General features: G+C 50.1%; 2 protein-coding genes across 4 annotated transcripts; one reads left to right on the forward strand and one right to left on the reverse strand.

Annotated features, from left to right (window-relative positions):
- Positions 1-784: 784 nt before the first annotated feature.
- Positions 785-2,216, forward strand: RANGRF (RAN guanine nucleotide release factor). 2 transcript variants are annotated; one of them, XM_004012682.5, is made up of 5 exons: positions 785-995; positions 1,085-1,201; positions 1,407-1,563; positions 1,653-1,738; positions 1,943-2,216. In XM_004012682.5, exons 1-5 carry the CDS (start codon positions 919-921, stop codon positions 2,064-2,066), a joined length of 561 nt encoding a protein of 186 aa, XP_004012731.1. In that variant the 5' UTR covers positions 785-918; the 3' UTR covers positions 2,067-2,216. The 2 variants fall into 2 exon arrangements, with proteins under 2 accessions (XP_004012731.1, XP_012041085.1); XM_012185695.4 differs by having other exon boundaries at positions 1,407-1,542.
- Positions 2,187-6,156, reverse strand: SLC25A35 (solute carrier family 25 member 35). 2 transcript variants are annotated; one of them, XM_004012684.5, is made up of 5 exons: positions 5,188-6,156; positions 4,041-4,106; positions 3,435-3,587; positions 2,949-3,083; positions 2,187-2,785 (listed from the first exon to the last, which is right to left on the reverse strand). In XM_004012684.5, exons 1-5 carry the CDS (start codon positions 5,560-5,562, stop codon positions 2,612-2,614), a joined length of 903 nt encoding a protein of 300 aa, XP_004012733.1. In that variant the 5' UTR covers positions 5,563-6,156; the 3' UTR covers positions 2,187-2,611. The 2 variants fall into 2 exon arrangements, with proteins under 2 accessions (XP_004012733.1, XP_004012732.1); XM_004012683.5 differs by lacking the exon at positions 3,435-3,587.
- Positions 6,157-12,043: the final 5,887 nt, after the last annotated feature.

The raw sequence follows: 12,043 nt of genomic DNA on the forward strand, positions 1-12,043 counted from the left end.
TTGGGTTTATTCAATCACTCAACATTACATGTCTGTTATGCTCTAAACACTCTGCCAGGTGCTGGGACTCAAAGATAAATGAATCAATTAGCTGGGAGGATACACCTGAGCTGAAATTTTAAGAACACTCTAAAAATCTATAAAAGAAAAACAACAGAGTTTATTCCGTGCTTCCGTCCAGGTGTGTCTGTGTGTGAGGGGTGGGGACCGCCTCCTTCCCACACCTCCATCCCTTCGCCTCACCTCAGCTCCCAAGGTAAGATTTGAGAGGATTAGAAATATAATCCCCAGGTTGGGTCTTGCTTTCAGGAAGGCGTGATGCCTGAATCCTAACCTGGTCCCCCCACACCTGGCCCCATTGTCTCCCTAATTCTCTGCATCCGGGAATTAGCGATCTGGTTGGCAGTCCGTTCCCTGTCAAGAGGCCCTGAGAGTGATATGTGGAGACCCTGAAACTATCCCCCCTCCACACACCTCAGGGGACCCCACAAAGATGTCGGTCCTTTGGATGTGTAACGGCCCTTAAGGAGGTTCTCAAGGGACATTCTTAGAAAGTGCGACCCCTTTAAAACGAGGAGGCCTATGGGCGTGGGCTAGTGACCAAGTGGGCGTGGGCTAGTGACCAAGTGGGCGTCACAAGTCCTAAACCAAGGTCTTAGGTCCTAGCGGACCCCGCGGTCCCGCCCCGAGCCCTCCCGAGGCTTGGCTTCCGGGAGCAACTCCGCTGGGGCACCGCCCCCAAGACGCGGGCGCCAATTGGCCAGCGCGACCGCGGGGCGGGGCCAAATCTTAAAGAGTCGGAAGCCAAGGGCGACCTGGAGGTGGCCACGGCTGCAGAGAAAGGCAGGGAAGTGATGGCACGTGGCCCCATGTGGGTTTCTTTTAAACCTTTAATGACTATACTCTAGTCTCAGGCCCATGGAGCCCACGCGAGACTACCCACTGTTCGGGGGCGCCTTCTCCGCCACTCTCCCTCCGGGGGCCATTGACGTAAGGTGAGACGGCCCAGGCACCAAAGGAATTTGACCAGGTGAGTTGCGGGAAGAAACCGGGGTCAACCAGGGTCTACCTCGCCTCTTTCCAGCGACCTCCGACCGGTCCCGGACAATCAAGAAGTTTTCTGCCATCGCGTGACAGACCAGAGCCTGATAGTCGAACTTCTAGAGCTGCAGGCCCACGTGCAGGGCGAGGAGGCTGCCCGGTGAGGGAGGCGGGCCCACGGCTGGCCAATGGGAGGACCGGAGCCGAAGGAGTGGGCGGGGCCTGTGGCTGGACGGTTAATCAGGGCAATGAGAACTCCAAGGGCAACATGTTATCACTGGAAGCGAGAGCAGCTTAGGATTTGAGAGATACTTGAAAGGAGCAGTCACAAATGCCCCTCCCTGACCCTGCTCCCTCAACTCCAGGTACCACTTTGAAGATGTTGGCGGGGTGCAAGAGGCTAGGGCTGTGCAAGTGGAGACTGTGCAGCCCCTCGTTTTGGAGAACCTGGCCCTGAGGGGCTGCTGTCAAGAAGCCTGGATCCTCTCTGGCCAACAGCAGGTAGCTAAAGAAAATCAGCAGGTGAGGGTCAGAGAAGTGTGAGACGTCCTGGAGGGGTTAAGGGGGTGGCGCTGGGGAATCAGGTAAGCATCCGACTCTGATCCCTTTAGGTAGCCAAGTATGTGACACTGCATCAGGCTTTGCTGCGGCTGCCCCAGTACCAGACTGATCTCCTGCTCACCTTCAATCAGCCCCCGTAAGGACAGAAAGGGCACATGGATAATGACTGGGTCCCCAGGGGAATTAGGCTTGGTGGGGCAGAGTAGGGAGACTGGCTGTTGGGGCCCTCCAAAGAAGTGGGAGTGAGCCACGAGTTTGGGGTCACAGATAACCAGGTCTTCTGGGGAAATGGGAGCTTCAAGGCCTAGATGATGTTCTCTATCTATTCCCCACCCCCAAGCCCTGAGAATAGGTCATCTCTTGCCCCGGAAAATCTGTCAATTCCTTCCTGGAGCCTGGGCGACTTTGAACAGCTTGTGACCAGTCTGACCCTTCACGATCCCAACATCTTTGGTCCCCAGTAAGGATGCTGAAATGCTGCATAATGCTTCTGAAGACCTGGGGCTTCTGTTCTGCAAGGGGAACAAAGGGTTGGATACATTCCCCTAATTCCTTTCCAGTGCATAAACACAAGACACCTCCTCTCTGCAGAAATAAACTTGCTTTATAACCAATATAATCTCTGTGCCTTTGAAATCTAACAGAACACCTGGGTCCCCCCAGTTCCCTTTGATCTTGGATGGGTGAAGTTAAAATTATACCAGAAGGGACCCAAGGCCAGGAGTGGAGAAAGGGAGGAAACACACTTTGGAGTGATGGGTTCAGCCCTGAGAGAGCAGTGTGAAATGTGCAGGAGTACAGGCAGGGAAGGTTTAAAGCAACACCCAAGAAAGGGAGGGAAACTATCCCTTGTAGTGATTCAATCCTGAGAAATCAAATGGGGAGTGGTGTTGGTGGTCCCCCTCGGATGATGAAAGGCCATCTGGTCAGAAGTCTCCCGATAATAAAAAATGGAGTCGGAAGAGTCCAAGGAGTGCTGATTTGCTGGAGTGGGGAAAAGCGGCTGTCGTTATTTGGTGTACGTGTAGTAGACCATGCGCAGCTGGTCCCAGAAGAAGAGGGAAAGGATGGTGTGGGGGCCAAGGCGGAAGTAGGAGGCACCTATTCCCTTGTACATGCCAAAAATGCCCTCTGTCCGAGCCGTCTGCAGCAGAGCATCCAGTAACCCCCGGTACATGAGGCCCTGAGAGGTGGGAGAGGAAGAGCAGAGAGAAGGAGTATGTCAGAACCCACCAGGAGCCTCACCTCAGTAGGCTGCATTTTAGGGTTCCTACCTCCACCCACAATCTGCTTTCCCCCATCCCCCAGCTTTCCCAGCCTGCCCACACCCCAGGGCACTCCCTTACCTTGCCCTGAGCATCTGTGGGCTGGTTGTACAGCCTGGTGCTGACCACGTCAAAGGGTGTCATGGCCAGGACTACCGCGATGCCACTCACCATGGCGGCCGCCAGAGCCACCTTCCAGCTCTGGGGTGGAAATATCTAATGGGGGAGGGAGGGAGAGCTCTGTCAGCCAATCGTTCAACCCCACAGAAAGGCCAGGCCCTGCACTGGGGATACAGGAGGGAGCCGGTAACTCAGGGAGCTTCCACTCCACCGGTGATAACACTGAAGGAACAAGAGCTCAAGGCTCTGAGGACGCAGGCACACCTGGGTGGAAGGGACAAGAGAACTGTGGGAAGGTTAGAAAGAGACAGTGACCCTCCAAGACTACCTGCTACCCCCTCACATTGAATGTTGGCACTGTCCCATTTCAAACTGAGCCCACTTCAGCTTGCCCCCCTGCCCCCACCCACATTCCCAGGGTGGCCCCACCCCTTCCCCAGGCAGTACCTCCCACTGGGTCATGAGGTCCTTGGTGGAGGAGAAGGTGCACAGCTGGGTGGAGGAACCGACGATAACTCGGGGCAGGCCGCCCAGGGCCCCACGCCACAACCCCACCAGACCATGTTTCTGGCCAATCTTGGTTAGTGCCTGAAACATGCCCTGGTGGGGGCCGGGGGAAAGACCATGGGGGCAGGGTTCAGTCACTCAAGCATCAGGGGCTGCTACCTCCTAACAGTGACAAGGATGGGTCCATCACAGGCACCCCAATGTCTAGACAACCAGTTCCATGTGGGCTTCAAGCATGAATGTGGCCCTCAGTTATCGACCAACCTATCCTTTTCTCCCTCGCCATCCCAGAACAGGGCAGGGTGTATGCAAGTAAGGACATTAGCAGGTCAGGAGGATGGGGCAGGAGAAACAGGTGCAGAAGACTAGAGGAACGGGGAACATAGGGCAAAGAGGGTTTGGGTGGATTCCAGGGGTGGAGTAGGGCTGAATTGATGGGCTGGGCAGATCTGTGGCTGGGTTGGAGCTGCTGGGTACAGGCAGAAAGCTGGGGGAAGAAGGGAGGGAATGGGCAGGGACTCAAGCCAGGGGTTGGAAAACCCTCACCTGATGATTATACTGGTGCCCCACAGCGATTTCTGTGGCTGCCTGTGCTTGGAGGTGTGTCTTCACCTGGGGAAGACAGAGTATTATAGCCTATGACTCAGAGGTCAGCCTCCCACCTCAGAAACCCAAATGCCTGACCCCTTCACACTTTCTCTAGGGTGTTCAGCAAAGAATATCCTTCCAATCTGATAATTATTGTTGTTCCTACTTAACAAATTGGTCATGAGACTGTGTCCCTTGGCTCCAATCCCGGGGGATGGATCTCCTAGCACTGCGAGGCACCCCACCCCCTCTACATCCTCCCTCCCTTTGGGTAGGGGTGGGGGATGGAAAATGGCAACATTTCCTAAGACTGTCCAAGTTAGGGGAGACCTGGTGTCTAGCCTCTCATGCCACCTCCTATTCTCAGACTGGCACACAGGATCTTCAGCCACTACCATGACCAGGCTCCAACATCAGACTCTGGGGCAGGTTGAGGGGTCCTCTGCAAAACTTGCTCTCTGGCCTCCCAGCTGGCTTTGGAGAGACCACTGTCCCTGAATCTCATAACCTGGCAGGGAGACCAGATTACCTTTCCTTCTACAGACCTCACTGCCTCACAGTGTCTTTCCAGAAAGAGTGCTAAGCGGGGCCTTGTTCTTGTTTAGTCACTTTCAGTAGTGTCTGATTCTTTCGCGACCCCATGGACTATAGCCCGCCAGGCTCCTCTGTCCATGGGATTTCCCAGGCAAGAATACTGGAGTGGGTTGCCATTTCCTTCTCCAGGGGATCTTCCCAACCCAAGGATCAAACTCGCATCTCCTGCATTGGAAGTGAATTCTTTACTACTGAGCCACCAAGGAAGCCAAGCAAGGACTGGACTGGTCCTAGCAATAAGCAGCTGTGTGACCTTGAGCTAGTCATTTCCTTTTCTGGGCCTCAGGCTCCTGACCCTTCACCTATACCAGATAACTCAAAGAGGCAGACTACAGGATGGTAATTCTGTGATGCCCAGGACCTTCCCCAATCCCCAGACTCGTTGAAGTATATTAATCAAACCGCTCATCTTCCCCTACACAAATCCACTTCTAGCCTCAGTGAAGGCCCAGGCACCCACCCTGCACCAAGGATCTTCCTGGAAGGCCCCAGGCAAGACCCTTCTTCTCACCATGTAAATGGGGCTCCCCAAGTAGGCTCCCATGACCCCAGCCAAGGCCCCAGCTGCGGCGCTGCGAACAGGGCTGAGCGTGCCTTCAGCTGTATGCAGGTAACCCCCAGCTTCCACCAGCCCGTAGGTGCCCAGCCGGATGCCGTTCATCAGAAACTGGTATAAGAGGGCAGGGGCCAGGCCCTTCTGCAGGGCCGCCAGCCCGTCCACCTTGCCGATGGTGATGAAGGCATGGAAGACATTTCGGTAGTGCCGTTGGTAGGTCCCGGGGGCCCGCAGTTCTCCCTGCAGCTGCATCCTGGTCTTCACCACCTCCAGGGGATTGGTGAACAAACAGGCCCCGCAGGCTGCCAGGCCACTCATCAAGAAGTCCATGGTGGGACAGCAGTAGCAGGAATTGGCCCAGGGGTAAGAAAGTTAAAATTAACTTCAGAAATGAGGTCAGAATATCCTGGGGAGAGCCTCAGTTCCAGCGGTTCAGGCTGCAGCAGGTAGAAATTTAGAGGTCTGGAATCTATAGAGTGTCAGGGTCAGATATCAAGAGGTCAAGGGTTAGCTGGAATTTGGGAGTCAGGAGATGGTAGAAAGAAATATGAGTTTAGGAGAGTCTGGCGAGAAGGCTATGACAGAGACTTGTTAATTAAGGGATTTGAGGTCAAGGAGGGGCAGAAGTCAAGAGGACAGCAGGTGGGATGCTTAGGATGGCCAGACACGGGGGTTGGGAGTAGGTGAGAGAAAAGCGGAGTGGGGAGACGCCTGCGGAGGAGGAAGGGAAAAGAAAATCAGCAGATGAAGGAGGGAGAGGACCAGGAGAAGATCCGGTGGCGTCCCCGGGACAGCAGCGAGGTCTGAAACGGGGAAGGAAGTCAAGACTCAGCAGAGAATGAGCACCCCCAGGCATCTGCCGGAGCCCGCAGCAGCTTCACCCGGGTTAGCCTACGGAGGCCTGGCCACCACACTCGGATCACTGGAAAGCAGCGCCCAATGAGGAGCCTTGGAGAGGCGTAGCCGAGAGCCGCAGCCAATCAACGCCGAGCCGGCTTGACGGCCAATGGAAGGTGCTCCAGGCGACCCGGCTCCCGGAATCTGCAGAGAAGCGGTTGGAGTTAACTCTCCACACCCCGGCACCGGTACCTGGGCTGTCGACTCAGGGTGCTGAGAGGGGTCCCCCGGGAGCAGAGTTTTGTTTTGTTTTGTTTTTTATCACTGGTAAGGAGGAGGGGAGGTTGGACCCTGGGTCACTGGACGGGCGCAGAAGCCGAGTGCGGAGACAGCAGTTCATCGGCCTGTTTGGGGCTGCTCCTTTTGCGAACCGAGGGCTCCCCTTCTTCTTCTATCCCGGGTCGTCGCCGGGTGGGGTTGCCAAACTGTATATCCACTCCTCGGATCGACGTCAGGAGAACTCGCCCCTGGACTGAACAGATATCCTTAGACTGAGTGAAATGTTTGCATAATAGGTTCCAGGGCGGGGATGTGGTGCCTGCAGGTGCAGAGGAAGGGGTCCTGAAGGATCGCAGGGAAGGAACATAGTCACATCTTTATGCTCTTTTGATCCTCACAGCAACCCAGAGGAAAACAGCAGGCAGGCTGAGTAGGGTGGGATTTTGATCCCTGAGCCTAGGTTATACAAGGCCAGCAAGTGGTGGAAGAGATCCTGAGACTCTCCTGTCCTTGTTCATGAGCCTGGTAATGGTTAATTATGCAAGGACTTCTGAGAAAAGAGGGGGAAGGCTTTGGAGAAAGATGGCATGAGAACAAGGGATGTCTTCTGGGGTGGGAGAAGGAGTTAGGGGGCACAACTGACCTAGAGAATCTTTTGAGGTAGAGTTTGGGTCTTCCTGCTTACCAGCTGGATGGCCTTAGGCAAGTTACTTAACATCTCAGAGCTTTCTTTGTAAAATGGGAATGATAATTATGTATTGCGTAAGCCTGAGTGGAAGTGTTTTATTTTCTCTAGGTGCTCAATTGGTCTCCTTGTGCCCTTGCATATCCTGTTCCCATGGCACCCTTATCCTGGTAACCTCCAAATCACTCTTCAACTTGAGCTTCATCTCTCCTGATCCTTGAAGCTTTTTAGCCACTTCCATCCTGCTTTGTTCCTCAAGTAAATGAGAAACCTTCGTTTCTGATTTGATTTGGCTTAGAGGGTAAAGCGTCCGCCTGTAATGCGGGAGATCCGGGTTCAGTCCCTGAGTAGGGAAGATCCCCTGGAGAAGGAAGTGGCACCTTACTCCAGTACTCTTGCCTGGAAAATCCCATGGACAGAGGAGCCTGGGAGGCTGAAGTCCATGGGGTCGCAAAGAGTCAGACACAACTGAGAGACTTCACTTTCACTTTATTTCAGCAATTGTTTACTCTGACTCCTCCACTACAATGGGAGTTCTTGAACACTCCCAGGGCTGGGGAGCTGAGTCTGAGTCTTTTCTCACCAGTTTACTGCTAAATCACAGATTTTGAGACCTGGGTTCGATCCCTGGGTCGGGAATATCCCCTGGAGAAGGAAATGGCAACCCACTCCAGTATTCTTGCCCGGAGAATCCCATGGACAGAGGAGCTTGGTGGGCTACAGTCCACGGGTGGCAAAGAGTCGGACACGCCTGAGTGACTTCACTTTCACTTTCAGGAGGTGTGGAGCAGATAATGGGGCTTCTCGATAGAGGCTCTGAAAAGGTCCCCTGAAAATGTCCAAGGAATGCTCCACAAATGCCTCCACCTGCTGGCTAGGGTTATCACCTGAAAAACTGGATTCATCTCAGTGAGTGTCGAGTCAAAAGACACGACCAAGCCAAACAGTGAGAGAAGGAAGACTTTAAGTAAGGAGAAAACCGGCAAAAAAAAAAAAAAAAGAAAAAAGAAAACCGGCAATTTTTCCCAAAGCTGTGTTTGCCGAACAGCAAAATTAGGAAAGTTTTAAGCTAAAATATGTGCATATTCATGAAGCGGTTTGGCTGGGGTTTGCTTATACATGACAGGGCTTGAGCAGAAGAGAATCCAGCACAGAATAGGGGCAAAAGTCCAAGCTTTCACTGATTGAAATCACAAACGACAGAAGAAAGTTAACATCTTCATTCCTTAGGTTCCCACCCGTCTGCAGGTTTTAGCTAGAAGTTACCATTCCCCACCTGTGTGTGGGACCTTTGTTCCCCTAGAGCAACTCAAAGATAGGATTGTTATGTATATCCCTTGAGGAGGACCTCAGTTTAGTTCAGTTCAGTAGCTCAGCTCAGTCGTGTCCAACTCTTTTCGACCCCATGGACTGCAGCACACCAGGCTTCCCTGTCCATCACCACCTCCCAGAGATTGCTTAAACTCATGTCCATTGAGTCAGTGATGCCATCCAACCATCTCATCCTCTATTGTCCCCTTTTCCTCCTGCCTTCTATCTTTCCCAGCATCAGGGTCTTTTCCAATGAGTCAGTTCTTTGTATCAGGTGGCCAAAGTATTGGAGCTTCAGCTTCAGCATCAGTCCTTCCAATGAATATTCAGGACTGATTTTCTTTGGAATTGACTTGTTTGACATCCTTGTGGTCCAAGGGGCTCTCAAAAGTCTTTTCCAACACCACAGTTCAATCGAGGAGGACCCAGGACTCTTGTTTTGTCACTGAACTGTTGCTTCTAAATGCTTTGACTCTGTTCTTGCATTCTTTTGTTCCTCTAAGATTTTAATTACTGAGATCTGTTCTAGGGTAAACATTGTAGCCAGGCTTGGATCACAAAATGGCTTCTTTTGTCAAGAAAGCCATGTGGGGTTCTCTCTCTCCAGGACCCCTACCCTATCTGCTGGTAGGATGAGAGCTCATCATTGTTTTAATTTTTGAGTTTATGCCAGTGGTTCTCAAAGTACAGTCCTTGGAACAACAACAGCAGCACCTGCGGACTTCATGGGTGTGTGTGATGTCGTGTCCAACTCTTTGTGACCCCATGGGCTATATGTAGCCCACCAGGCTCCTCTGTCCATGGGATTCTCCAGGCAAGAATACTGGAGTGGGTTGCCATTTCCTCCTCTAGGGAATCTTTCTGGCCCTGGAATGGAACCCACATGTCCTGTGTTTCCTTCATGTGGATTCTTTACCCCTGAGCCACAAGGGAAGCCCCAGGGGACTTCATAGCAATGCAGATTCTCTAGTCCCACACTAGATCTCTGGTGCTGAAGATGGGGCCTGATGAGACGCTTAACAAACCCACTAAGATATTTTGATATGTGCTAAAGTTTTAGAACTACTGGCTGAAGCCTTTCATTTGTAATATCCAGACATCCTACATATAGAAAACTTTTAAAGTATTATTATTTTTTCAGATTATTATTTTTTAAGATTAACAATCTTAATTTTTAGAACAGTTTTAGATTTATAGGAAAATTATAAAGACACTATGAGAGTTCCCACATCCAATTTCCTTTTCAGTTCAGTTCAGTCACTCAGTCACATCCGACTCTTTGTGACCCCATGGACTGCAGCTCGTCAGGCCCCCACCCCCCCCCCACCCCCATCCATCACCAACTCCCTGAATTTACTCAAACTCATGTCCATTGAGTCGGTGGTGCCAACCAACCATCTCATCCTCTGTTGTCCCCTTCTCCTCCTGCCGTCAATCTTTCCCAGCATCAGGCTCTTTTCAAATGAGTCAGTTCTTCACATCAGGTAGCCAAAGTATTGGAGTTTCAACTACAGCATCAGTCCTTCCCATGAATATTCAGGACTGATTTCCTTTAGGATGGATTGGTTGGATCTCCTTGCTATCCAAGGGACTCTCAAGAGTCTTCTCCAGCACCCCAGTTCAAAAGCATCAGCTCTTTGGCGCTCAGCTTTCTTCACAGTCCAACTCTCACATCCATACATGACTACTGGAAAAACCATTTCCTTCATTATTAATATCTTACATTAATATTGATGGGGATAGAATAAGATAGTTACACAGGTAGTTGTAGACGTCCCAGTAGGGAACTATAGATAGAGAAGGGAACATAGAAAACTTTGGGAGACCACGGTAGGTTGATGATCACTCAAGAAAGTTATTGGAACATTGTTCAGTGAAGCAGGTTTATGGTTTATAAAACCATAAACAAAACCACAAGGCCATTAGATGGGAGAAAAATGTCACTACCCTTTTACTAAATGCATAATCCTAGTTTGACCTCAGAGGGTCAGACACTTTCCTGCCTAATATGAAGGAGGAGCTAGTGATGCATATCTGCACCTATGTCTTCTTGAAGAAGGTGGTCTTTTCCTCTCCCCCTTTTTCATTATAAAATTGTAGCCCATTCAATCCCTGGGACAGAGTTTCCCAGCTGCCCAGAAGCATCTCTTACAATAAATCTACTTGCTATCACTTTGCTTCTCCCTGAATTTCCTCTGCACTGAGACACAAAGAACCTAAACCTCAGTGAGTCCAGACATCAGGTGAGTGATTCCAATTAAAAGATTGTGGGTTCAAGTCCCAGACTTGGTTTTGGCTGGGTCTGAGCCCCAATCTGAGGTAAACGGTTTCAATATGATATATTGATATTGTTACAATTAATGAACAAATATTAATGCATTATTGACATCCATACTTTTCCAGATTTCTTTCATTTTTCTATGAAGTTTTTTTTGCTCTTTCAGGATCCCATCCAGGAATCGCATTCACTTGTGGTTTCTCCTCAGGCTCCTCTTGGCTGTCATGGTTTCTCTAACTCTCCTTGTTTTTTGGTGACCTGGGCAGTTTTGAGAAGTACTGGCTAGGTATTTTGTGGAATGTCCTTCTATTGTTTGTGTTTTTTCTCTTTTATCATGACTGGAGTGAGGTTGTGGGTTTTGGGGAGGCAGACCACACAGGCAACTGTCATTCATCACATTATGTCAAAGGTGCTACCGCATACATACTGTCTGTCAAAATGACATCACTGTTGATATTGACCTTGATCACCAGTCTGTCAGGTTTCTCTGTAGAAAATTTATTAGAATTTTTCCCTCCTTTCCACAGTGCATTCTTTGGAAGGAAATCCCTACGTACAGCGTACATTTAAGGAATGGAGAGTTAGACTCCACTTCCTTGAGGGAGAAAAATCTATATAAATTATTTGGAATTCCACATGGGAGATTTGTTTGCCCCATTTATTTATTTATTCAACCATTTATTTCTATCTATGGAAACATGGATATTTATTTTATACTTTGAGTTATAATCCAATATACTTTATTTTGTTGTTTATAATGTTCTAACTCTGGCCTTTGAGAACTCTTTTACTAGATTTCTATGTTTTCTTTATTTGTTTGGCCACACTGCCCAGCTTGTGGGATGTTAGTTTCCTGACGAGGGATTGGCCTGAGCCCTCAGCAGGGGGAGTGACAGAGTCCTATCCACTGGATTGCCAGGGCATTCCCGATTTCTATGTTTTCTTGACATATCCTCATCAAATCTTTTTTAAATCAAATTATTTGTTTTGTGAGCTGGATTCGACTTTTGAGATCTTTCCCAGACCAGGGATCAAACCCTGGCCACAGCAGTGGAGGCACAGAGTCCTAACCACTGGACAGTCAGGGAAGTCCCTAACCGTCCAGTGGTTAAGACTTCACCTTCCAATGCAGAGGGTGCTGCATTGATTCCTCGTTGGAGAACTAAGATCCCAGATGCCTGACAGCCAAAAACATACAACAGAAACAATACTGTAACAAATTCAAACAAGGCTTTAAAAAATTCTTTTAAATATTTTGTTTCTTTACCTTTTGCCAATATAAGATGCTCCAGGCTCGTTTTGTGTATTTTCTGCCCTAGTCCTAGTGTCAGCTATTTCTCCAAGGAGCCCTAGTTTGTTTTATTGAAGAATGGTATTAGAAACTAAAACCTGAGCACTGGCTGTGCCTGATGCCATTACAG

This window comes from Ovis aries, chromosome 11, assembly GCF_016772045.2.
Source record: "Ovis aries strain OAR_USU_Benz2616 breed Rambouillet chromosome 11, ARS-UI_Ramb_v3.0, whole genome shotgun sequence".
In the NCBI taxonomy this organism is placed as follows: Eukaryota; Metazoa; Chordata; class Mammalia; order Artiodactyla; family Bovidae; genus Ovis; species Ovis aries.